The 26,660-nt window shown below is 61.4% G+C and overlaps 1 protein-coding gene across 1 annotated transcript in view; it reads right to left on the bottom strand.

Annotated features, from left to right (window-relative positions):
- Nucleotides 1-24,023, bottom strand: part of SPTBN4 (spectrin beta, non-erythrocytic 4) — a gene marked incomplete at its 5' end in the record, with an annotated part of 41,416 nt that extends 17,393 nt beyond the window's left edge. The window contains 20 exons of the mRNA XM_080636072.1: nucleotides 42-251; nucleotides 1,257-1,520; nucleotides 3,224-3,358; nucleotides 5,342-5,432; nucleotides 5,536-5,738; nucleotides 5,813-6,575; nucleotides 9,136-9,273; nucleotides 9,355-10,225; nucleotides 14,373-14,523; nucleotides 16,530-16,832; nucleotides 18,601-18,759; nucleotides 18,857-18,974; nucleotides 19,056-19,243; nucleotides 20,599-20,711; nucleotides 20,832-20,947; nucleotides 21,039-21,119; nucleotides 22,071-22,162; nucleotides 22,237-22,410; nucleotides 23,664-23,815; nucleotides 23,912-24,023. Coding sequence (XP_080492198.1) covers nucleotides 42-251; nucleotides 1,257-1,520; nucleotides 3,224-3,358; nucleotides 5,342-5,432; nucleotides 5,536-5,738; nucleotides 5,813-6,575; nucleotides 9,136-9,273; nucleotides 9,355-10,225; nucleotides 14,373-14,523; nucleotides 16,530-16,832; nucleotides 18,601-18,759; nucleotides 18,857-18,974; nucleotides 19,056-19,243; nucleotides 20,599-20,711; nucleotides 20,832-20,947; nucleotides 21,039-21,119; nucleotides 22,071-22,162; nucleotides 22,237-22,410; nucleotides 23,664-23,815; nucleotides 23,912-24,023 — 4,434 coding nt within the window. The remainder of the gene's footprint in view (nucleotides 1-41; nucleotides 252-1,256; nucleotides 1,521-3,223; nucleotides 3,359-5,341; nucleotides 5,433-5,535; nucleotides 5,739-5,812; nucleotides 6,576-9,135; nucleotides 9,274-9,354; nucleotides 10,226-14,372; nucleotides 14,524-16,529; nucleotides 16,833-18,600; nucleotides 18,760-18,856; nucleotides 18,975-19,055; nucleotides 19,244-20,598; nucleotides 20,712-20,831; nucleotides 20,948-21,038; nucleotides 21,120-22,070; nucleotides 22,163-22,236; nucleotides 22,411-23,663; nucleotides 23,816-23,911) is intronic.
- Nucleotides 24,024-26,660: the final 2,637 nt, after the last annotated feature.

The raw sequence follows: 26,660 nt of genomic DNA, 5'->3' as shown, positions 1-26,660 counted from the left end.
ATCCTCATCCCATCGCCATCCCCCCGGCCCCCGGCACTCACCATCTCATCCTCCAGCTCGTGGCTGACCTGATGCACCTCTTTGGAGGCCAGCAGGATTCGCCGGCGCTCCTTGAGGGGCTCGATGAGGCGCACGATGCGGGTGCCCACCGCGCTCTGCCGCTCGGCCACCGCGGGCGCCGGCAGCGCCGCAGCCTGGGCCTGCAGCTGCCCCACCTCCTGGCACCACTCCTGCACCTGCGTCTCCATTGTCTGCGGGACACCACAAGGACCCCATAGAGAGGCGTCCCCATAGCCTGGGGTCCCCATCCTGGTACCCATCCCACCTGTACGTGCTGGAGTTGGTGTCCCTATCCCCATCCCATCCTCATCCCCATCCCAATCCCCATCCCAATCCCCATCCCCATCCCCATCCCCATCCCCATCCCCATCCCCATCCCATCCCATCCCCATCCCCATCCCCATGCCATCCCCATCCCATCCCCATCCCCATCCCATCCCCATCCCCATCCCCATCCCCATCCCATCCCCATCCCCATCCCCATCCCCATCCCCATCCCATCCCCATCCCCATCCCCATCCCCATCCCCATCCCCATTCCATCCCCATCCCCATCCCATCCCCATCCCCATCCCATCCCCATCCCCATCCCCATCCCCATCCCCATCCCCATCCCCATCCCCATTCCATCCCCATCCCCATTCCATCCCCATCCCCATCCCCATCCCATCCCCATCCCCATCCCCATCCCATCCCCATCCCCATCCCCATCCCCATCCCCATCCCCATCCCCATTCCATCCCCATCCCATCCCATCCCCATCCCCATCCCATCCCCATCCCCATCCCCATCCCCATCCCATCCCCATCCCCATCCCATCCCCATCCCCATCCCCATCCCCATCCCCATCCCCATCCCATCCCCATCCCCATCCCCATCCCATCCCCATCCCCATCCCATCCCCATCCCATCCCCATCCCCATCCCCATCCCATCCCCATCCCATCCCCATCCCCATCCCCATCCCCATCCCATCCCCATCCCCATCCCCATCCCATCCCCATCCCATCCCCATCCCCATCCCCATCCCATCCCCATCCCATCCCCATCCCATCCCCATCCCATCCCCATCCCCATCCCCATCCCATCCCCATCCCCATCCCCATCCCCATCCCATCCCCATCCCATCCCCATCCCCATCCCCATCCCCATCCCCATCCCATCCCCATCCCCATCCCCATCCCCATCCCCTCGGTACCTGCAGCCTCTGCAATTGCCTGCGCACCCCGCGCAGGTCCCGCGCAGGCTCCGCGCTCTGCAGCTGCCGCTCCAGCCGGCCCAGCCGCGCCTCCATGGCCGCGCAGCTCCGCGCCAGGCGCTCGGCAGCGGCCGCCTCGGCCAAGCGGCGGCTCCGCGCCCGGCTCGAAGCCTCCAGCTCCGCCCAGCGCTGCCGCAGCTCCTCCAGCTCCCCCCGCACCGCGGCCGCGCACTCGGGCTGGGCCTGGACCAGCGCGGCCCCCTCCTGACATTGGGGGGGATCAGGGATGGGGGGACCCCATGGGATGGGATGGGGGGAACCCATGGAGGGGGGGGTCAGGGATGGGGGGACCCCATGGGATGGGATGGGGGGAACCCATGGAGGGGGGGGTCAGGGATGGGGGGAACCCAAGAGGATGGGGTTGAGGGGAAGCAATGGATGGGGGGGGGTCGGGGATGGGGGGGACCCCATGGGATGGGATGGGGGGAACCCATGGATGGGGGGGATCAGGGATGGGGGGACCCCATGGGATGGGATGGGGGGAACCCATGGATGGGGGGGTCAGGGATGGGGGGAACCCAAGGGATTGGGGTTGGGGGAAACCCAATGGATATGGGGGGGTCAGGGATGGGGGGACCCATGGGGGTGGGGGGAACCCATGGGGGGGGGACACCCAATGGATGGGGGGGGTCAGGGTTGTTGGACCCCATGGAGGTAGAGTGAGGGGGACCCAGTGGAATTGGATGGGGGGGCCCCTATGGAATTAGGGTTAGGGGGGGACCCAGTGGAATTGGGGTGCAGGGGGTCAGGGTTAGGAGGATCCCATGGAATTGGATGGGGGGGGACTATGGAATTGGGGTGAGGGGGACCCAATGGAATTGGGGTGCAGGGGGTCAAGGTTGAGGGGATCCAATGGATATGTGGGGGGATCCAATGGATATATGGGGGTCCCAATGAATTGGGGGGGCCAGGGTTAGGGGGACCCCATGGAATGGGGTTGGGGGGACCCAATGGAATTGGATGGGGGGGCCCCTATGGAATTGGGGTGGGGGGGGTCAACGTTGGGGTCAGGCATGGAATTGGCTGGGAGGGACCCCATAGAATGGGGTTGGGGGGGTCCGAGTTTGGGGGGGGTTCCCCATGGAATGGGGTTGGGGGGGTCCGGGTTTGGGGGGGGTTCCCCATGGAATGGGGTTGGGGGGGTCCGGGTATGGGGGGGTTCCCCATGGAATGGGGTTGGGGGGGTCCGGGTATGGGGGGGGTTCCCCATGGAATGGGGTTGGGGGGGTCCGGGTATGGGGGGGGTTCCCCATGGAATGGGGTTGGGGGGGTCCGGGTATGGGGGGGTTCCCCATGGAATGGGGTTGGGGGGGTCCGGGTATGGGGGGGGTTCCCCATGGAATGGGGTTGGGGGGGTCCGGGTATGGGGGGGGTTCCCCATGGAATGGGGTTGGGGGGGTCCGGGTATGGGGGGGGTTCCCCATGGAATGGGGTTGGGGGGGTCCGGGTTTGGGGGGGGTTCCCCCCGGAAGAGGGGCGCTGGGGAAGGACATGGGGGTGCGGGGACCCCAGGAGACGTGGGAGCGCCCCCTGGCGGTGGGAGGCCGCGGGTGGGGGGGGGCAGGAAACTGGGGGGGGGAAGCACCGGAGGGAGGGGGGATGCAGGGAAACGCGGGGGGGGGGGGGGGGCTCAAGCATCGCATTCCCTCCCCCCAAAAACAGCCGCATGGGTAAAGCCCCCCCATCCCCATTCCCCCCATTCCCCCCCATTCCCCCCATTCCCATCCCCATTCCCATTCCCCCCATTCCTCCCCATTCCCATTCCCCCCCATTCCCATTCCCCCCATTCCCCCCCATTCCCCCCATTCCCATCCCCATTCCCATTACCCCCATTCCTCCCCATTCCCATTCCCCCACATTCCCATCCCCATTCCCGTGTCCCCCCCATTCCCGTGTCCCCCCCCCACCTTCTCAATCTTCTCCAGCCACTCTTTGCTCTGCGCCAGCTCGGCCAGGAAGCTCTGATGCCTCATCCAGGGTTTGGGGGGGTCCCGGGGGGGGTCCCCGGCCATCAGCACCTTCTCCTGGATCCACTCATCCAGCTGGGATGGGGGTGGGAAGCGGAGGGAGGGAGGGAGGGAATGGGGGGGGGGAGGTGAGGTTGGAGGCCCCCCCCCCCAAAGGGATCCCCAAAAGGCTCAGGGGTTGAGGGGGGGCGGGCAAGGATGACGCGGGGGTTGGGGGGGGGTGAGGATGAGGATGGGGATGGGGATGGGGATGGGGATGGGGATGGGGCTGGGGATGGGGATGGGGATGGGAATGGGAATGGGATGGGGATGGGGATGGGGATGGGATGGGGCTGGGGATGGGGATGGGGATGGGGATGGGATGGGGATGGGAATGGGGATGCTGAAGGGGGGAAGGATGATGCTGAGGATGCCGCCGGTGGTGCTGGGGGCGGCCCCGGCGCGGTGCTGCGGTGCCGCTGCAGCGGATGCTGCATCCGAGCGCCCGGTAACTGCGCCAGGAAATCCCGGCGAGTGCGGCCGGATGCAGCCGGGATGAACCGGGAGGAAGCGGGAGGAAGCGGGATGGAGGCGGGATGGGGCTGGGATAGGGCTGGGATGGAGCCGGGATGGAGCCGGGATGGAGATGGAATAGGGATGGGATGGAGTCGGGATGGGGCTTGGATGAAGCTGGAATAGGGCTCAGATGGAGCAGGGATGGAGCCGGGATGGAGCCGGGATGGAGCCGGGATGGGGCTGGGATGGAGCCGGGATGGAGCCGGGATGGGGCTGGGATGGGGCCGGGATGGAGCCGGGATGGGGCTGGGATGGAGCCGGGATGGGGCCGGGATGGGGCTGGGATGGGGCCGGGATGTGGCTGGGATGGGGCCGGGATGGAGCCGGGATGGGGCTGGGATGGGGCTGGGATGGGGCCGGGATGGGGCCGGGATGGGGCTGGGATGGGGCCGGGATGGAGCTGGGATGGGGCTGGGATGGGGCCGGGATGGAGCTGGGATGGGGCTGGGATGGGGCTGGGATGGAGCCGGGGCAGCTCCCACCAAGAACCCCTCAAGATGCTGAGGAGCATCCGGAGACACCCCTGGACCAACACCCCCCCCCCCCCATAGATACGGGTGATCCCAGCCCCACTGCCATGGGGACACTGGTGGTGGTGGGAAGGTGGACATGGGGGACAGCAAGATGGGGGGCACCAGCACTGGGAGACACCAACATTGGCGGGCACCAAGATGGGGGGCACCAACATTGGGAGACACTAAATGGGGGGACACCAAGATGGGGGGCACCAACATTGGGAGACATTAAATGGGGGGACACCAACATTGGGGGACACCAACATTGGGAGACACCAACATTGGGAGGCACCAACATTGGGGGACACCAACATTGGGGACATCAAGATGGGGGACACCAACATCGGGAGACACCCACATTGGGGGGGTACCAACACTGGGGACACCAACATTGGGAGGCACCATCACTGGGGGGCACCAAGATGGGGGGCACCAGTATTGGGAGACACCAATATGAGGGGACACCAACATTGGGGGACATCAACAATGGGGGCACCCACATTGGGGGGCACCAAATGGAGGGGCACCAAGATGGGGGGCACCAACATTGGGGGCACCATCATTGAGAGACACCAAATGAGAGGGTACCAACACTGGGGACACCAACACTGGGGACACCAACACTGGGGACACCAACATTGGGGACACCAACATTGGGGGGCACCCACATTGGGGGCACCAACATTGGGGGGCACCCACATTGGGGGGCACCCACATTGGGGACACCAACATTGGGGGCACCCACATTGGGGGGCACCCACATTGGGGGCACCAACACTGGGGGCACCAACATTGGGGGGCACCCACATTGGGGACACCAACACTGGGGGCACCCACATTGGGGGCACCAACATTGGGGGGCACCAACATTGGGGACACCAACATTGGGGACACCAACACTGGGGGCACCCAATGTGGGGACAGGGACATGGGGGTCGCCACCATCGCCCCCCAGCGCCACGCCGCGGCTCCAGGCCCCGGCCCCTACCTGGTGGCACTCCTGGAGGAACCTCTGCAGCTCGAGGTGCTCCTGGAGCCTCCGCGCCCGCTCCTGCGCCAGCTCCTGGTTCCGGCGGCTCCTATGGGCGCCCATGGGGACCCCATCAACGGGGGGGTGCGCGCGGAGCACCCAAAGGTGCTGCCCATTGCGCCTCCATCGGGTGCTGCTCGGCGGGCACCTACTTGGCTCGGAGGCGCTCCATGGCCTCGGCCACGCGCTCGCCGTAGGGGCCGCCCTGGCGCTGGAGGCTCTCCCCGGCCTGCAGAGCCCCTTGCACCTTGTGCCCGTGCAGCTCCATGGCGGTGCCCAGGTCCTTGTGCCTCCGCATGGCGGCGGTGACGCCTTCCACCGAGCGCGGCAGCTCCGCGCCCACCAGCGCCGCCTCCTGGCCGGGCAATGCAGGCGCTGGCTGGGTGCCCCCGGGCTCCCAGCCCTGCCCGCACGGCGCCCGCGCTCTACCTGGTTGCCGAGGATGCTCTCGCACTGGTGGACGTCCCTTAGGAAGAGGTGGAAGAGGTGCGCCTGGACCAGCGCGTCCCGGCGCGCAGCCCAGCTCCGCAGCAGCTCGGCCCAGCCCGCGTCCAGCTTCTGCACCCATTGCTGCAGGGAGAGGCTGGGCACCGCGGGGCCCTCGGCGGCCAGCAGGTCGCTGGCGGCCTGGATGCGCGCGAAGTCCTCCTGGCGCCCGTCGATCTCCTCCTTGAGCGCCGCGTGCAGGCTCAGCATCGCCTCGGCCGCCGCCAGGCTCGCCGGCACCTCCGCGTCGGCCACGGCCGCTTGGGTCTTCACCAGCCACGCCAGGAAGGTGTCGAGGTCATGGATGAAGGCCTGGAGGCGCCCGGCGATGCTCAAGGAATCCTCGCATCCCTGCAGCGCCCGCTGCAGCCCGGCCCATTCCTCATGGATCTCCTCGAAGGGCACCAGGATCTCCAGCGCCCGGCCCGGGTGCGAGGCGGCCAAAGCTTCCCCTTCCTGCTGCAGCTCCAGCAAGCGCGGCTCCAGCACCACCAGCGCCGCCTCCATGGTGGAAAGGCGCCGCTGCAAGGCCAAGACGCCGCCGAGGTCGCCGCCGGCGTCGCCGGAGCGCGTGGCCTCGATCGCCTTCCGCTTGTCCCGCACTTGGGCCTTGACCTCGGCGCACTCCAGGAGGTAGTTCTGGATCTGCAGCACCGAGCTCAGTTGGCTCTTCTTGGTCTCCACCAGCTCCACCACCCGGTTCCACCTGCGGGGACCATGGCAACGCTCGGGCATCCCGTAGGGATGCAGGGAGAGCCCCGGGTTGGAGGCGGCGACGCGGTACCCATCCCATCAGAGAGAGCCCAAAGGAGGTTGGGATCCACCAATGGGCATCACAAAGAGACCCCAAAGGAGGTTGGGATCCACCAGTGGGCATCACAAAGAGATCCCAAAGGAGGTTGGGATCCACCAGTGGGCATCACAAAGAGATCCCAAAGCAGGTTGGGATCCACCAATGGGCATCACAAAGAGACCCCAAAGCAGGTTGGGATCCACCAATGGGCATCACAAAGAGACCCCAAAGCAGGTTGGGATCCACCAGTGGGCATCACAAAGAGATCCCAAAGGGGGTTGGGATCCGCCAATGGGCATCACAAAGAGATCCCAAAGGAGGTTGGGATCCCCCAATGGGCATCACAAAGGGATCCCAAAGCAGGTTGGGATCCGTCAATGGGCATCACAAAGAGACCCCAAAGCAGGTTGGGATCCACCAGTGGGCATCACAAAGAGATCCCAAAGCAGGTTGGGATCCACCATTGGGCATCACAAAGGGATCCCAAAGGAGGTTGGGATCCACCATTGGGCATCACAAAGAGACCCCAAAGCAGGTTGGGATCCACCAATGGGCATCACAAAGAGATCCCAAAGGAGGTTGGGATCCACCAATGGGCATCACAAAGGGATCCCAAAGCAGGTTGGGATCCGTCAATGGGCATCACAAAGAGACCCCAAAGCAGGTTGGGATCCACCAATGGGCATCACAAAGAGATCCCAAAGGAGGTTGGGATCCACCAATGGGCATCACAAAGAGACCCCAAAGCAGGTTGGGATCCACCAATGGGCATCACAAAGAGACCCCAAAGCAGGTTGGGATCCACCAATGGGCATCACAAGGAGACCCCAAAGCAGGTTGGGATCCACCAATGGGCATCACAAAGGGATCCCAAAGGAGGTTGGGATCCACCAATGGGCATCACAAAGAGATCCCAAAGGAGGTTGGGATCCACCAATGGGCATCACAAAGAGATCCCAAAGCAGGTTGGGATCCACCAATGGGCATCACAAGGAGACCCGAAAGCAGGTTGGGATCCACCAATGGGCATCACAAGGAGACCCCAAAGCAGGTTGGGATCCACCATTGGGCATCACAAAGGGATCCCAAAGCAGGTTGGGATCCACCAATGGGCATCACAAAGAGATCCCAAAGCAGGTTGGGATCCACCAATGGGCATCACAAAGAGATCCCAAAGCAGGTTGGGATCCACCAATGGGCATCACAAGGAGACCTCAAAGCAGGTTGGGATCCACCAATGGGCATCACAAAGAGATCCCAAAGGAGGTTGGGATCCACCAGTGGGCATCACAAAGAGATCCCAAAGCAGGTTGGGATCCACCAATGGGCATCACAAAGAGATCCCAAAGCAGGTTGGGATCCACCAATGGGCATCACAAAGAGATCCCAAAGCAGGTTGGGATCCACCAATGGGCATCACAAAGAGACTCCAAAGCAGGTTGGGATCCACCAATGGGCATCACAAAGAGATCCCAAAGGAGGTTGGGATCCACCAATGGGCATCACAAAGAGACCCCAAAGCAGGTTGGGATCCACCAATGGGCATCACAAAGAGACCCCAAAGCAGGTTGGGATCCACCAATGGGCATCACAAGGAGACCCCAAAGCAGGTTGGGATCCACCAATGGGCATCACAAAGGGATCCCAAAGCAGGTTGGGATCCGTCAATGGGCATCACAAAGAGACCCCAAAGCAGGTTGGGATCCACCAGTGGGCATCACAAAGGGATCCCAAAGGAGGTTGGGATCCACCAATGGGCATCACAAAGAGATCCCAAAGCAGGTTGGGATCCACCAATGGGCATCACAAAGAGATCCCAAAGGAGGTTGGGATCCACTAATGGGCATCACAAAGAGATCCCAAAGCAGGTTGGGATCCACCAATGGGCATCACAAAGAGATCCCAAAGCAGGTTGGGATCCACCAATGGGCATCACAAAGAGATCCCAAAGGAGGTTGGGATCCACTAATGGGCATCACAAAGAGATCCCAAAGCAGGTTGGGATCCACCAATGGGCATCACAAAGAGATCCCAAAGCAGGTTGGGATCCACCTATGGGCATCACAAAGAGACCCCAAAGCAGGTTGGGATCCACCAGTGGGCATCACAAAGGGATCCCAAAGGAGGTTGGGATCCACCATTGGGCATCACAAAGAGATCCCAAAGCAGGTTGGGATCCACCAATGGGCATCACAAAGAGATCCCAAAGGAGGTTGGGATCCGTCAATGGGCATCACAAAGAGACCCCAAAGCAGGTTGGGATCCGCCAATGGGCATCACAAAGAGACCCCAAAGCAGGTTGGGATCCACCAGTGGGCATCACAAAGAGATCCCAAAGGAGGTTGGGATCCGTCAATGGGCATCACAAAGAGATCCCAAAGCAGGTTGGGATCCACCAATGGGCATCACAAAGAGACCCCAAAGCAGGTTGGGATCCACCAATGGGCCTCGCTGTCCCTCCCCATGGCAGTACCTGCTGTTGAGGTGGTCCTGGCAGGCGCGGACCTCTTCGGAGCTGGGGTGGCCTCCATCCACCAACTGCTGCACCACTTGGTTGACGTCCAGGATGCGGCCCATGACGCTGTTCATCTCCTGGTCCAGGCTCTCGAACCTGGGGCGAGGACGTGAAGGATGGGGTCCGAGCACAGCGGTGATGGAGCGGGGCCGGGGCGCGTTTCCCACCGCATCCCACCTGTGCTGGACCACCTCGACCTCATCCAGCTCCTCCGGCACCACCATCCTCTCCAACCACTGCTCCTTCTCGTCCACCCACACCTCGCAGGCATGGACCTCGCTGAACATCCGATAGACGGCCAAGGCGTCCTGCAGCCATTGCTGCCTCAGCACGGCCACCTCGGCCACCTCCCCATAGAGCTGCTCCACCTCCACCACCCGGATCTGCACGTCCACCCCTTGGCGATGCTCGGGGGCCAGGAGCGCCAATTGCTGCCGCAGGGCGGCCACGGCGCCGCGCTGCTTCTCCACCTGGGCGCGGACGGCGCGGTGCTGGCGCAGCAGCGCCTGGCTCGAGTGCTCGTCGTGGCCGAAGTCGTCGCTGGACACCAGGCGGAACGTGTCCTGCAGCCACGCCGCCAGCTCGGCCGTCTCGGCGCTGAACTGGAAGAAGCCCAGCGCCTCCTGCAGGCGCTGCTGGTGCAGCCCCGTCGCCTCCTCCAGCTTCTTCCAGCGCAGCCAAACCTCGCGCGTCTTCTCCTGGATGCCGCCGGCGCCGGGGCTGCGCTTGGCCAGGAGCCCCTCGCCCTTCTTCATGCTCTGGTGCAGCAGCGCCCGGCGCCCGCCCAGCTCGCCCAGCATGCTCTGGTGCTTCTTGGTCAGCGCCAAGACGCTGCTCAGGTCCCGGCCGCACCGTTTGGTGGCCAGGATCTGCTCCTTCTCCCGGATCCAGGCCTCGGCTTCCTCCATCTCCTGGAAGAAGGCCCAGAGCTGGCGCGAGTCCTCCAGGTCCCGGCGGCGCCGGCACGCCAGCTCCCGCAGCTCCTCCAGGCAGCTCTGCACGTGCTGGACGCGGTTGCAGATGACCTGCGGGTCGCAGGGCTGGTAGCCTGCACCGGGACAACCGCGTCCGTCATCAACCTCCCACTGAGCGCCAGCATCACCCCATGGCTCCCAATGGGACCCGAACCCGCTGAGTTCCAGCATCTCCCCATGGCTCCAATGGGACCTGATCCCGATGAGCTCCAGCATCTCCCCATGGCTCCAATGGGACCCCACCCCATTGAGCTCCAGCATCTCCCCATGGCTCCAATGGGACCCGAACCCGTTGAGCTCCAGCATCTCCCCATGGCTCCAATGGGACCCCACCCCATTGAGCTCCAGCATCTCCCCATGGCTCCAATGGGACCCCACCCCATTGAGCTCCAGCATCTCCCCATGGCTCCAATGGGACCCGATCCCGTTGAGCTAAAGCATCTCCCCATGGCTCCAATGGGACCCAACCCCACTGAGCTCCAGCATCTCCCCATGGTTCCAATGGGACCCAACCCCATTGAGCTCCAGCATCTCCCCATGGCTACCAATGGGACCCGACCCTGTTGAGCTCCAGCATCTCCCCATGGCTCCAATGGGACCCGATCCCGTTGAGCTCCAGCATCTCCCCATGGCTCCAATGGGACCCGATCCCGTTGAGCTCCAGCATCTCCCCATGGCTCCAATGGGACCCCACCCCGTTGAGCTCCAGCATCTCCCCATGGCTCCAATGGGACCCCACCCCCTTGAGTTCCAGCATCTCCCCATGGCTCCAATGGGACCCGATCCCGTTGAGCTCCAGCATCTCCCCATGGCTCCAATGGGACCCAACCCCATTGAGCTCCAGCATCTCCCCATGGCTCCAATGGGACCCGAACCCGCTGAGCTCCAGCATCTCCCCATGGCTCCAATGGGACCCCACCCCGTTGAGCTCCAGCATCTCCCCATGGCTCCAATGGGACCCGAACCCATTCAGCTCCAGCATCTCCCCATGGCTCCAATGGGACCCGAACCCGTTGAGCTCCAGCATCTCCCCATGGCTCCAGTGGGACCCAACCCCATTGAGCTCCAGCATCTCCCCATGGCTCCAATGGGACCCGAACCCGTTGAGCTCCAGCATCTCCCCATGGCTCCAGTGGGACCCAACCCCATTGAGCTCCAGCATCTCCCCATGGCTCCAATGGGACCCCACCCCATTGAGCTCCAGCATCTCCCCATGGCTCCAATGGGACCCAACCCCATTGAGCTCCAGCATCTCCCCATGGCTCCAATGGGACCCGGCCCCATTGAGCTCCAGCATCTCCCCATGGCTACCAATGGGACCCGGCCCCATTGAGCTCCAGCATCTCCCCATGGCTACCAATGGGACCCGGCCCCGTTGAGCTCCAGCATCTCCCCATGGCTCCAATGGGACCCAACCCCATTGAGCTCCAGCATCTCCCCATGGCTCCAATGGGACCCGAACCCGCTGAGCTCCAGCATCTCCCCATGGCTCCAATGGGACCCCACCCCATTGAGCTCCAGCATCTCCCCATGGCTCCAATGGGACCCGATCCCGTTGAGCTAAAGCATCTCCCCATGGCTCCAATGGGACCCAACCCCACTGAGCTCCAGCATCTCCCCATGGTTCCAATGGGACCCAACCCCATTGAGCTCCAGCATCTCCCCATGGCTACCAATGGGACCCGACCCCGTTGAGCTCCAGCATCTCCCCATGGCTCCAATGGGACCCGACCCCGTTGAGCTCCAGCATCTCCCCATGGCTACCAATGGGACCCGACCCCGTTGAGCTCCAGCATCTCCCCATGGCTACCAATGGGACCCGACCCCGTTGAGCTCCAGCATCTCCCCATGGCTACCAATGGGACCCGACCCCGTTGAGCTCCAGCATCTCCCCATGGCTTCAATGGGACCCGATCCCGTTGAGCTCCAGCATCTCCCCATGGCTCCAATGGGACCCGATCCCGTTGAGCTCCAGCATCTCCCCATGGCTCCAATGGGACCCCACCCCGTTGAGCTCCAGCATCTCCCCATGGCTCCAATGGGACCCCACCCCCTTGAGTTCCAGCATCTCCCCATGGCTCCAATGGGACCCGATCCCGTTGAGCTCCAGCATCTCCCCATGGCTCCAATGGGACCCAACCCCATTGAGCTCCAGCATCTCCCCATGGCTCCAATGGGACCCGAACCCGCTGAGCTCCAGCATCTCCCCATGGCTCCAATGGGACCCCACCCCGTTGAGCTCCAGCATCTCCCCATGGCTCCAATGGGACCCGAACCCATTCAGCTCCAGCATCTCCCCATGGCTCCAATGGGACCCGAACCCGTTGAGCTCCAGCATCTCCCCATGGCTCCAGTGGGACCCAACCCCATTGAGCTCCAGCATCTCCCCATGGCTCCAATGGGACCCCACCCCATTGAGCTCCAGCATCTCCCCATGGCTCCAATGGGACCCGAACCCATTCAGCTCCAGCATCTCCCCATGGCTACCAATGGGACCCGACCCCGTTGAGCTCCAGCATCTCCCCATGGCTCCAATGGGACCCGATCCCGTTGAGCTCCAGCATCTCCCCATGGCTCCAATGGGACCCGATCCCGTTGAGCTCCAGCATCTCCCCATGGCTCCAATGGGACCCAACCCCATTGAGCTCCAGCATCTCCCCATGGCTCCAGTGGGACCCAACCCCATTGAGCTCCAGCATCTCCCCATGGCTCCAATGGGACCCGAACCCGCTGAGCTCCAGCATCTCCCCATGGCTCCAGTGGGACCCAACCCCATTGAGCTCCAGCATCTCCCCATGGCTCCAATGGGACCCCACCCCATTGAGCTCCAGCATCTCCCCATGGCTCCAGTGGGACCCAACCCCATTGAGCTCCAGCATCTCCCCATGGCTCCAATGGGACCCGGCCCCATTGAGCTCCAGCATCTCCCCATGGCTACCAATGGGACCCGGCCCCATTGAGCTCCAGCATCTCCCCATGGCTACCAATGGGACCCGGCCCCGTTGAGCTCCAGCATCTCCCCATGGCTCCAATGGGACCCAACCCCATTGAGCTCCAGCATCTCCCCATGGCTCCAATGGGACCCGAACCCGCTGAGCTCCAGCATCTCCCCATGGCTCCAGTGGGACCCAACCCCATTGAGCTCCAGCATCTCCCCATGGCTCCAATGGGACCCGATCCCGTTGAGCTCCAGCATCTCCCCATGGCTCCAATGGGACCCGGCCCCATTGAGCTCCAGCATCTCCCCATGGCTCCAATGGGACCCCACCCCATTGAGCTCCAGCATCTCCCCATGGCTCCAATGGGACCCCACCCCATTGAGCTCCAGCATCTCCCCATGGCTCCAATGGGACCCGGCGCCATTGAGCTCCAGCATCTCCCCATGGCTCCAATGGGACCCGGCCCCATTGAGCTCCAGCATCTCCCCATGGCTCCAATGGGACCCCACCCCATTGAGCTCCAGCATCTCCCCATGGCTCCAATGGGACCCGAACCCGCTGAGCTCCAGCATCTCCCCATGGCTCCAATGGGACCCGATCCCGTTGAGCTCCAGCATCTCCCCATGGTTCCAATGGGACCCCACCCCATTGAGCTCCAGCATCTCCCCATGGCTCCAATGGGACCCCACCCCATTGAGCTCCAGCATCTCCCCATGGCTCCAATGGGACCCCACCCCATTGAGCTCCAGCATCTCCCCATGGCTCCAATGGGACCCAACCCCATTGAGCTCCAGCATCTCCCCATGGCTCCAATGGGACCCGGCCCCATTGAGCTCCAGCATCTCCCCATGGCTCCAATGGGACCCCACCCCATTGAGCTCCAGCATCTCCCCATGGCTCCAATGGGACCCCACCCCATTGAGCTCCAGCATCTCCCCATGGCTCCAATGGGACCCGGCGCCATTGAGCTCCAGCATCTCCCCATGGCTCCAATGGGACCCGGCCCCATTGAGCTCCAGCATCTCCCCATGGCTCCAATGGGACCCCACCCCATTGAGCTCCAGCATCTCCCCATGGCTCCAATGGGACCCGAACCCGCTGAGCTCCAGCATCTCCCCATGGCTCCAATGGGACCCGATCCCGTTGAGCTCCAGCATCTCCCCATGGTTCCAATGGGACCCCACCCCATTGAGCTCCAGCATCTCCCCATGGCTCCAATGGGACCCCACCCCATTGAGCTCCAGCATCTCCCCATGGCTCCAATGGGACCCCACCCCATTACCCTCCAGCTCGGAGAACTTGAGGGCGGCCGCGTTGAGCGCCTGCACCCGCTCGCTCTGGGCGCTGATGTCGGCCTCCAGCAGCCCCTGCTTCTGCAGCAGGTCCTCCACCTCCAGCAGGTGCTTCCCCAGCTCCTTGGACAGCAGCAGCCCCTGCGGAAGGCAACGGGGACAAGGGGACCTCAATGGGGTTTTGGGCGCAATGGGTGCTCAATCACCCATCGAGGATGAGATGGGTGCTCAATCGTCCACTGGGGATGAGATGGGTGCTCAATCGTCCACTGGGGATGCGATGGGTGCTCAATCACCCATCGAGGATGAGATGGGTGCTCAATCGCCCATTGGGGATGCGATGGGTGCTCAATCGCCCATCGGGGATGAGATGGGTGCTCAATCGACCATTGGGGATGCGATGGGTGCTCAATCGCCCATCGAGGATGAGATGGGTGCTCAATCGCCCATTGGGGATGCGATGGGTGCTCAATCGCCCATCGGGGATGAGATGGGTGCTCAATCGACCATTGGGGACGCGATGGGTGCTCAATCGCCCATTGAGGATGCGGTGGGTGCTCAATCGTCCACTGAGGACGCGATGGGTGCTCCATCACCCACTGAGGACGCGATGGGTGCTCAATCACCCATTGAGGACGCGATGGGTGCTCCATCACCCATTGAGGACGCGATGGGTACTCCATCACCCATTGAGGACGCAATGGGTGCTCAATCACCCATTGAGGACACGATGGGTGCTCCATCACCCACTGAAGACGCGATGGGTGCTCCATCACCCACTGAGGACGCGATGGGTGCTCCATCACCCATTGAGGACGCGATGGGTGCTCAATCACCCATTGAGGACGCGATGGGTGCTCAATCACCCATTGAGGACGCGATGGGTGCTCCATCACCCATTGGGGACGCGATGGGTGCTCCATCACCCACTGAAGACGCGATGGGTGCTCAATCACCCACTGAGGACGCGATGGGTTCTCAATCACCCATTGAGGACGCGATGGGTGCTCCATCACCCATTGAGGACGCGATGGGTGCTCCATCACCCATTGAGGACGTGATGGGTGCTCGATCACCCACTGAGGATGCGATGGGTGCTCCATCACCCACTGAGGACGCGATGGGTGCTCCATTACCCATTGAGGACGCGATGGGTGCTCCATCACCCATTGAGGACGCAATGGGTGCTCAATCACCCATTGAGGACGCGATGGGTGCTCAATCACCCACTGAGGACACGATGGGTGCTCAATCGTCCACTGAGGATGCGATGGGTGCTCCATCACCCACTGAGGACGCGATGGGTGCTCAATCACCCACTGAGGACGCGATGGGTGCTCCATCACCCACTGAGGATGCGATGGGTGCTCCATCACCCATTGAGGACGCGATGGGTGCTCAATCACCCACTGAAGACGTGATGGGTGCTCAATCACCCACTGAAGACGCGATGGGTGCTCCATCACCCATTGAGGACGCGATGGGTGCTCCATCACCCACTGAAGACGCGATGGGTGCTCCATCACCCACTGAGGATGCGATGGGTGCTCAATCACCCATTGAGGACGCGATGGGTGCTCCATCACCCATTGAGGACGTGATGGGTGCTCCATCACCCATTGAGGACGCAATGGGTGCTCAATCACCCATTGAGGACGCGATGGGTGCTCCATCACCCATTGGGGACGCGATGGGTGCTCCATCACCCATTGAGGACGTGATGGGTGCTCCATCACCCACTGGGGACGCGATGGGTGCTCAATCACCCACTGAGGACGCGATGGGTGCTCCATCACCCACTGAAGACGCGATGGGTGCTCCATCACCCATTGAGGACGCGATGGGTGCTCCATCACCCATTGAGGACGCGATGGGTGCTCAATCACCCATTGAGGACGCGATGGGTGCTCCATCACCCACTGAGGACGCGATGGGTGCTCCATCACCCACTGAGGACGCGATGGGTGCTCCATCACCCATTGAGGACGCGATGGGTGCTCCATCACCCACTGAGGACGCGATGGGTGCTCCATCACCCATTGAGGACGCGATGGGCGCTCAATGGCCCATGGGCGCTGTGCTGGGTGCGCAGGGGCCCCGCGCGGCCCCGTTGCCCCGGGCGGGGGGGGGGTGTTGGTGGTGCACACCTGCATCTCCTGCATCCAGTCGATCATGTGCACCATCTCCTGGAAGATCCTCTGCAGGGCCAGGTTCTGCTCGAGGCGCGCGCGGCGGGCGCGCAGCAGCTCCCCCAGCAGCGCCCACTGGCGCAGGACGCGGTCCCGCTGCGCCGCCACGCGCCGCGCGTCGTGGTAGCCGCCCGCCGCCACCTCCCGCGCCAGCTCGGCCACGGCCTGGATGCGCTCGCGGTAGGAGGAGATGTCGGCCTCGATGGCCTCGTGCTTCTTCATGGCCGCCTCCACCGCCGGCAGGTCGTAGCCGAAGTTGTCCTGCGGGGAGGGCAGGGGGGAGCCGTGGGGTGGGAAGGGATGGGAGGGAAGGAAAGGGAAGGAAAGGGATGGGATGGGATGGAAAGGGATGGAAGGGGATGGAAAGGGATGGAAAGGGAAGGAAAGGGATGGAAGGGGATGGAAAGGGATGGAAGGGGATGGAAAGGGATGGAAGGGGATGGAAAGGGATGGAAAGGGAAGGAAAGGGATGGAAGGGGATGGAAAGGGATGGAAGGGGATGGAAAGGGATGGAAAGGGAAGGAAAGGGATGGAAAGGGATGGAAAGGGAAGGAAAGGGATGGACAGGGAAGGAAAGGGATGGAAAGGGAAGGAAAGGGAAGGAAAGGGATGGAAAGGGATGGAAAGGGAAGGAAAGGGATGGAAAGGGAAGGAAAGGGATGGACAGGGATGGAAAGGGAAGGAAAGGGATGGAAAGGGAAGGAAAGGGATGGACAGGGAAGGAAAGGGATGGAAAGGGAAGGAAAGGGATGGAAAGGGATGGAAAGGGAAGGAAAGGGATGGAAAGGGATGGAAAGGGAAGGAAAGGGATGGACAGGGAAGGAAAGGGATGGAAAGGGAAGGAAAGGGATGGAAAGGGATGGAAAGGGAAGGAAAGGGATGGAATGGGATGGAAAGGGAAGGAAAGGGATGGAAAGGGATGGAAAGGGAAGGAAAGGGATGGAATGGGATGGAAAGGGAAGGAAAGGGATGGAAAGGGAAGGAAAGGGATGGAAAGGGAAGGAAAGGGATGGAAAGGGAAGGAATGGGAAGGAAAGGAATGGAATGGGAAGGAAAGGGATGGGAAGGGATGGAATGGGAAGGAAAGGGATGGGAGGGAAGGAAAGGGAAGGGAGGGATGGAAGGGGATGGAAAGGGATGGAAAGGGATGGAAAGGGAAGGAAAGGGATGGGATGGGATGGAAAGGGATGGAAGGGGATGGAAAGGGAAGGAAAGGGATGGAAAGGGATGGAAAGGGAAGGAAAGGGATGGACAGGGATGGAAAGGGAAGGAAAGGGATGGAAAGGGAAGGAAAGGGAAGGAAAGGGATGGAAAGGGATGGAAGGGGATGGAAAGGGATGGGAGGGAAGGAAAGGGATGGGAGGGAAGGAAAGGGAAGGGAGGGAAGGAAGGGGATGGAAAGGGAAGGAAAGGGATGGAATGGGATGGAAAGGAATGGAATGGGAAGGAAAGGGATGGAATGGGAAGGAAAGGGATGGAAGGGGATGGAAAGGGATGGAAAGGGATGGAAAGGGAAGGAAAGGGATGGAAAGGGAAGGAAAGGGATGGAAAGGGAAGGAAAGGGATGGAATGGGAAGGAAAGGAATGGAATGGGAAGGAAAGGGATGGAAAGGGAAGGAAAGGGATGGAATGGGATGGAAAGGGATGGAAGGGGATGGAAAGGGAAGGAAAGGGATGGAAAGGGAAGGAAAGGGATGGAAAGGGAAGGAAAGGGATGGAAAGGGAAGGAAAGGGATGGAATGGGATGGAAAGGGATGGAAAGGGAAGGAAAGGGATGGAATGGGAAGGAAAGGGATGGAAAGGGAAGGAAAGGGATGGAATGGGAAGGAAAGGGATGGAAAGGGAAGGAAAGGGATGGAAAGGGAAGGAATGGGAAGGAAAGGAATGGAATGGGAAGGAAAGGGATGGGAAGGGATGGAATGGGAAGGAAAGGGATGGGAGGGAAGGAAAGGGATGGGAGGGAAGGAAAGGGATGGAAAGGGATGGAAAGGGATGGAATGGGATGGGAAGGGACGGGAGGGGCCCCCACCTGCGAGACGAGGCGCTGGTTCTCCTGCAGCCACGTCTCCCTCATGGCCACCTTATGGTCGAAGCGCTGGGCCAGCAGCTCCAGCTTCTCCTGGCGGATGAGCTCCCGGCGCAGCGCCACCTCCCGCTCGTGCTCCGCCTTCTCCAGGCAGCTCCAGGCCTTGGGAATGGGGCGGGGGTCACCCAGGGGGGGGTCCCCAACGGGGCCGTCCCCATCCCCTCTTTGCCCACACCCCCCCCCCCCCCGACCCCGGCACCTTGTTGATGTCGGCGATGCTCTTGCCCTCGCTGGGCACGTAGAGCCTGCGGTCGGTGGTGCGGAGCTTGCTCTGGATGCTGAAGAGCAGCACCTCCAGGTTGCCCTTCTCTTGGAACCTGCAGTGGGGCAGCGGCAGGGCATGGCCATGGGGCCCTCGACCCATGGGGGTCCCATCCTGCCCCCCAGCAGGGCCTCACTTGACCGGCTTCTCCAGGGTGCAGAAGGCGGTGAAGGCCTGGAGCTGCTGCTGCACCCCCGGCAAGGAGTTGGCGAACTTCTGGTTGCCGATGATGGCGATGGTTTGGTGGATCCAGGCGAGCAGCGCGGCCGCCAGCGCCTCGTAGCGCTCCACGATGGCCGCGATCTCCATGGCCTGGTCCAGGACCTGAGGGGATGAGGGAAGGGGGGGTTTGGATGGGGATGGTTGGGGCGGGGGGTGCGGAACGCGCTTGAGATCCAGTGTGGGGTTGGGGGTGGTGATGGGGGGCTTGGGGCCAGGGAAACAGGGATGGGACATCCATGGAGACAAGGATGGGACATCCATGGAGACAAGGATGGGACATCCATGGAGACAAGGATGGGACATCCATGGAGACAAGGATGGGACAGCTCCATGGAGACAAGGATGGGACACCCATGGAGACAAGGATGGGACATCCATGGAGACAAGGATGGGACAGCTCCATGGAGCCAAGGATGGGACATCCATGGAGACAAGGATGGGACAGCTCCATGGAGACAAGGATGGGACAGCCCATGGAGACAAGGATGGGACATCCATGGAGACAAGGATGGGACATCCATGGAGACAAGGATGGGACAGCCCATGGAGACAAGGATGGGACAGCTCCATGGAGACAAGGATGGGACAGCCCATGGAGACAAGGATGGGACATCCATGGAGACAAGGATGGGACAGCTCCATGGAGACAAGGATGGGACACCCATGGAGACAAGGATGGGACATCCATGGAGACAAGGATGGGACATACATGGAGACAAGGATGGGACAGCTCCATGGAGACAAGGATGGGACACCCATGGAGACAAGGATGGGACATCCATGGAGACAAGGATGGGACATCCATGGAGACAAGGATGGGACAGCTCCATGGAGACAAGGATGGGACAGCTCCATGGAGACAAGGATGGGACAGCCCATGGAGACAAGGATGGGACATCCATGGAGACAAGGATGGGACAGCTCCATGGAGACAAGGATGGGACACCCATGGAGACAAGGATGGGACATCCATGGAGACAAGGATGGGACATACATGGAGACAAGGATGGGACAGCTCCATGGAGACAAGGATGGGACACCCATGGAGACAAGGATGGGACACCCATGGAGACAAGGATGGGACATCCATGGAGACAAGGATGGGACATACATGGAGACAAGGATGGGACAGCTCCATGGAGACAAGGATGGGACATCCATGGAGACAAGGATGGGACATCCATGGAGACAAGGATGGGACATACATGGAGACAAGGATGGGACAGCTCCATGGAGACAAGGATGGGACATCCATGGAGCCAAGGATGGGACAGCCCATGGAGCCAAGGATGGGACAGCTCCATGGAGACAAGGATGGGACAGCCCATGGAGCCAAGGATGGGACATCCATGGAGCCAAGGATGGGACAGCCCATGGAGCCAAGGATGGGACAGCTCCATGGAGCCAAGGATGGGACAGCCCATGGAACCCCATAGAGGGCATCATCCCAAACCCACCTTCCCAATGCGCTTCCCCTCCACTGCCAGCGCCTTCATCTTGGAGAAGTAGTGGTAGAAGGACACCACGTAGGTGATGATGGACTTCTCATCGGGGTCCTCCATGTTCACATCTGAGCGAGGGGGAAGCTCGGGTCCCCATAGGGCTCCCTGGTGCCACCAAAGCTCCTTGGAGGTGGGAGATGAAGGCAGAGGGAGCAGAGGACCCTGCCATGGGGTGGCCGCATCCTTACCCTCGGGGTCCAGGAGCTTGCTGAGCCCCAGGTGCTGCTCGGCCGTGTTGAAGGCCTGCTGCAGGTTGAAGGTGGCGTTGGACTTGGTGAGCTTGTGGAAGTCAATGAGATCCGGCCTGTGGGGGGGGACAGAGCCCCATGGAGCCCCCCAGGCCATGGAGGGGACCCAAGGGATGGGGTCACCCCCATGTGCCCCCCCCAGCAAACCTGTGCTTGTGGATGAGGGCGTTGAAGGCCAACCCATCCCTCCAGCTCGTGGTGAAGTTCTGGATGTTCACCTCGGGGTAGCTGGGGGGAAAGGGGGAATGGGGTGGGAAGGGATGGGAAGGGGTGGGAATGGGGTCAGAAGGGATGGGAAGGGATGGGAAGAGGTGGAATGGGGTGGGAAGTGGTGGGAAGGGGCGAGAAGGAAAGGGGTGGAAAGCAGTGGAAGGAGTGGAAAGTGGTGGAAAACGATGGAAAGGGATGGAAAAGGTGGGAAGGGATGGGAACGGATGAGAAGGGTGGAAAGGGATGGAGAGGGATGGAAAGGGATGGAAAGGGATGGAAGGGGATGGAAGGGGATGGAAAGGGATGGAAAGGGATGGAAGGGGATGGAAGGGGATGGAAGGGGATGGAATGGGATGGAAAGGGATGGAAGGGGATGGAATGGGATTGAAAGGGATGGAAAGGGATGGAAGGGGATGGAAAGGGGTGGAAAGGGATGGAAAGGGATGGAAAGGATGGAAGGGGATGGAAAGGGGTGGAAAGGGGTGGAAAGGGATGGAAAGGGATGGAAAGGATGGAAGGGGATGGAAAGGGGTGGAAAGGGATGGAAAGGGGTGGAAAGGGATGGAAAGGATGGAAGGGGATGGAAAGGGGTGGAAAGGGATGGAAAGGGGTGGAAAGGGATGGAAAGGATGGAAGGGGATGGAAAGGGGTGGAAAGGGATGGAAAGGGGTGGAAAGGGGATGGAAGGGGATGGAAGGGGATGGAAGGGGATGGAAGGGGATGGAAGGGGATGGAAGGGGATGGAAAGAGATGGAAAGAGTTGAAAGGGGTGGGAAAGGGGTGGAAAGGGATGGGAAGGGTAAGAATGGGATGGAATGGGAAGAGATGGAATGGGATGGAATGGAATAGAATGGGATGGGAAGGAATGGAATGGGATGGGATGGAACTGGATGGGAAGGGACGGATGGTGCCACCCTGTGCCAGCCCTGCCCCGGCCATGGGAGCCGTGAGGGCTGGGCCCGCTCTCACCCCGCTGTCTTCATCTGGCACCAGAGCAGCAGCGCGTCCTTGGCCGAGCGCGTCTCCCGGTTGTCCTCGGTCTTGATCTTGATGACCTGGATCTGGGGCAGGGCCATGGGGCACCGGCGGCTCGGGGCCAGGCCCGCAGGGCCGGGGGGCAGCCCCCTGGCGCTACCTGGAAGCGGAGGATGATGGTCCAGATGAGGCCCAGCGTCAGGCGGTGGTTGCCGTCCACGATGTCGTGGGAGCCCACGTTCTCCAGGTGCACGCGCTGCTCCTTGAGGAACTGCAGCGCCTTGTCCACGTTCTCCAGGGAGTGGATGCGCATCCGGCCCCGTGTCGGCTTGGGCTGGGGAGGAGACGGTGCCCGGCTCGGAGGGGGTCCTTCCGCCCAATGCAGCTCATCCCAGTGCAACCCAACCCAGCCCAGCCCAACCCAACGCAACCCAACTCAACCCAATGCAACCCAACCCAGCCAAACCCAACCCAATGCAACCCAACTCAACCCAATGCAACCCAACCCAGCCCAACCCAACCCAATGCAACCCAACTCAACCCAATGCAACCCAACCCAGCCCAACCCAACCCAACGCAACCCAACTCAACCCAGTGCAACCCAACCCAGCCAAACCCAACCCAATGCAACCCAACTCAACCCAATGCAACCCAACCCAGCCCAACCCAACCCAACGCAACCCAACTCAACCCAGTGCAACCCAACCCAGCCAAACCCAACCCAATGCAACCCAACTCAACCCAATGCAACCCAACCCAGCCAAACCCAACCCAATGCAACCCAACTCAACCCAATGCAACCCAACCCAGCCAAACCCAACCCAATGCAACCCAACTCAACCCAGTGCAACCCAACCCAGCCAAACCCAACCCAATGCAACCCAACTCAACCCAATGCAACCCAACTCAACCCAACCCAACCCAGCCCAACTCAACCCAATCCAACCCAACCCAACTCAACCCAACCCAGCCCAGCCCAACCCAACTCAACCCAATGCAACCCAACCCAGCCAAACCCAACCCAATGCAACCCAACTCAACCCAATGCAACCCAACTCAACCCAACCCAACCCAGCACAACTCAACCCAACCCAACCCAACCCAACCCAACCCAGCTCAACCCAACCCAACCCAATCCAACCCAACCCAGCCCAACTCAACCCAACCCAGCCCAACTCAACCAAACCCAATGCAACCCAACTCAACCCAATCCAGCTCAACTCAATCCAACTCAACTCAACTCAACCCAATCCAACCCAACTCAACTCAACCCAATCCAACCCAACTCAACTCAACCCAATCCAACTCAACCCAACCCAACCAGTGGTGGATGAAGCTGGGAGGGGCCCAGCTCAACCCAACCCAGAGGTTGATGGAGCTGGAAGATGATGGAGAGGTTCCAGCTCAACCAAAGCCTATAGTAGATAGACCTGCGTTGTGGTTGGGACGTCCCAACTGACCCCAAGCGCTGATGGGACGACCCCAACTCAACCCACCCCAACGCTTGCCGGCCCTCGGCCATGGCGGGGAGCTCCCCCTTGACCCCCCCCATGGATCCCTTCCCCCCCCCCCCCCCCAGGCCCTCACCAGCTGCTCCCCGGAGAGCACCTCGAGCAGGCGCGTGAGGACGAAGCCGTCGCGGAGGTCGCAGTAGAGGTCCCCGACGCGGCAGGAGGCGCGCGCCAAGTGCGCGTTCACCCACTTGGTGAAGGTCTTCTTCTGCACCGCGTCGCGCTCGTCTGCGGGGGCAGCACCGGCGGCAATGGGGGGGGGGGGGACCCCCACTTCTTGGGGGGGGGGAGCACCGATGGGAGGCAGGGCAGGGACCCCCCCACCTGCCAAGGCCTTGATGCGCGAGCACTCGAAGAGCTTGGCCGGGCCGGCGGCGTCCTCCCAAGGGCTGGGGTTGTTGTTCTGCTGCTCCATATTGTCCACCTCGGCCGCCATGGGGCTGGGGGGCACGGGGGGGAGAGGGGGGTTATATGGAGGGGTATGGGGGGCACATGGGGGGACATATTGGGGGGTTATATGGAGGGGTATGGGGGGCACATGGGGGCACATTTTGGGGGGTTATATGGAGGGGTATGGGGGGCACATGGGGGCACATTTTGGGGGGTTATATGGAGGGGTATGGGGGACACATGGGGGGACATATTGGGGGGTTATATGGAGGGGTATGGGGGTCACATGGGGGCACATTTTGGGGGGTTATATGGAGGGGTATGGGGGGTACATGGGGGGACATATTGGGGGGTTATATGGAGGGGTATGGGGGGTACATGGGGGGACATATTGGGGGGTTATATGGAGGGGTATGGGGGGCACATGGGGGCACATATTGGGGGGTTATATGGAGGGGTATGGGGGGTACATGGGGGCACATATTGGGGGGTTATATGGAGGGGTATGGGGGGTACATGGGGGGACATATTGGGGGGTTATATGGAGGGGTATGGGGGGCACATGGGGGCACATATTGGGGGGTTATATGGAGGGGTATGGGGGGTACATGGGGGCACATATTGGGGGTTATATGGAGGGGTATGGGGGGTACATGGGGGGACATATTGGGGGGTTATATGGAGGGGTATGGGGGGCACATGGGGGCACATTTTGGGGGGTTATATGGAGGGGTATGGGGGGCACATGGGGGCACATATTGGGGGGTTATATGGAGGGGTATGGGGGGTACATGGGGGCACATTTTGGGGGGTTATATGGAGGGGTATGGGGGGTACATGGGGGGACATATTGGGGGGTTATATGGAGGGGTATGGGGGTACATGGGGGCACATATTGGGGGGTTATATGGAGGGGTATGGGGGGTACATGGGGGGACATATTGGGGGGTTATATGGAGGGGTATGGGGGGTATATGGGGGCACATTTTGGGGGGTTATATGGAGGGGTATGGGGGGTACATGCGGGGACATATTGGGGGGTTATATGGAGGGGTATGGGGGGCACATGGGGGCACATTTTGGGGGGTTATATGGAGGGGTATGGGGGGTACATGGGGGGACATATTGGGGGGTTATATGGAGGGGTATGGGGGGCACATGGGGGCACATTTTGGGGGGTTATATGGAGGGGTATGGGGGGCACATGGGGGCACATATTGGGGGTTATATGGAGGGGTATGGGGGTACATGGGGGGACATATTGGGGAGTTATATGGAGGGGTATGGGGGGTATATGGGGGCACATATTGGGGGGTTATATGGAGGGGTATGGGGGTACATGGGGGGACATATTGGGGGGTTATATGGAGGGGTATGGGGGGTACATGGGGGGACATATTGGGGGGTTATATGGAGGGGTATGGGGGGTATATGGGGGCACATATTGGGGGGTTATATGGAGGGGTATGGGGGGTACATGGGGGGACATATTGGGGGGTTATATGAAGGGGTATGGGGGGAACATGGGGGCACATATTGGGGGGTTATATGGAGGGGTATGGGGGGTACATGGGGGCACATATTGGGGGGTTATATGGAGGGGTATGGGGGGTACATGGGGGCACATATTGGGGGGTTATATGGAGGGGTATGGGGGGTATATGGGGGCACATATTGGGGGGTTATATGGAGGGGTATGGGGGGTACATGGGGGGACATATTGGGGGGTTATATGGAGGGGTATGGGGGGTATATGGGGGCACATATTGGGGGGTTATATGGAGGGGTATGGGGGGTACATGGGGGGAACATATTGGGGGGTTATATGAAGGGGTATGGGGGGTACATGGGGGCACATATTGGGGGGTTATATGGAGGGGTATGGGGGGTACATGGGGGCACATATTGGGGGGTTATATGGAGGGGTATGGGGGGTACATGGGGGCACATATTGGGGGGTTATATGGAGGGGTATGGGGGGTACATGGGGGCACATATTGGGGGGTTATATGGAGGGGTATGGGGGGGTACATGGGGGGACATATTGGGGGGTTATAAGGAGGGGTATGGGGGGTACATGGGGGGACATATTGGGGGGTTATAAGGAGGGGTATGGGGGCACATGGGGGCACATATTGGGGGGTTATATGGAGGTGTATGGGGGGTATATGGGGGGACATATTGGGGGGTTATAAGGAGGGGTATGGGGGCACATGGGGTGACATATTGGGGGGTTATATGGAAGGGTATGGGGGTATATGGGGGGACATATTGGGGGGTTATATGGAGGGGTATGGGGGGTACATGGGGGCACATATTGGGGGGTTATATGGAGGGGTATGGGGGGTACATGGGGACATATTGGGGGGTTATATGGAGGGGTATGGGGGGTATATGGGGACATATTGGGGGGTTATATGGAGGGGTATGGGGGGTATATGGGGACATGGGGGGACATAGAGGGACACATTGGGGGGTATGAGGGGTATAGGGGGGATATGGGGGGTTATGTGGAGGGGTAAGGGGGGACATGGGGGCACATGGGGACATGGGGGGGACATGGGGGGGACATGGGGGGGATATGGGGGATATATGGAGGGACATGAGGGCACATTAGGGGGTATGGGGGGGATAGAGGGGTTATATGGAGGGATATGGGGGGACATGGGGGGACATGGGGTGA

This window comes from Psittacula echo, assembly GCF_963264785.1.
Source record: "Psittacula echo genome assembly, chromosome: 29".
Classification (NCBI taxonomy): Eukaryota; Metazoa; Chordata; class Aves; order Psittaciformes; family Psittacidae; genus Psittacula; species Psittacula echo.
This window is presented reverse-complemented; position numbering and strand designations above follow the sequence as displayed.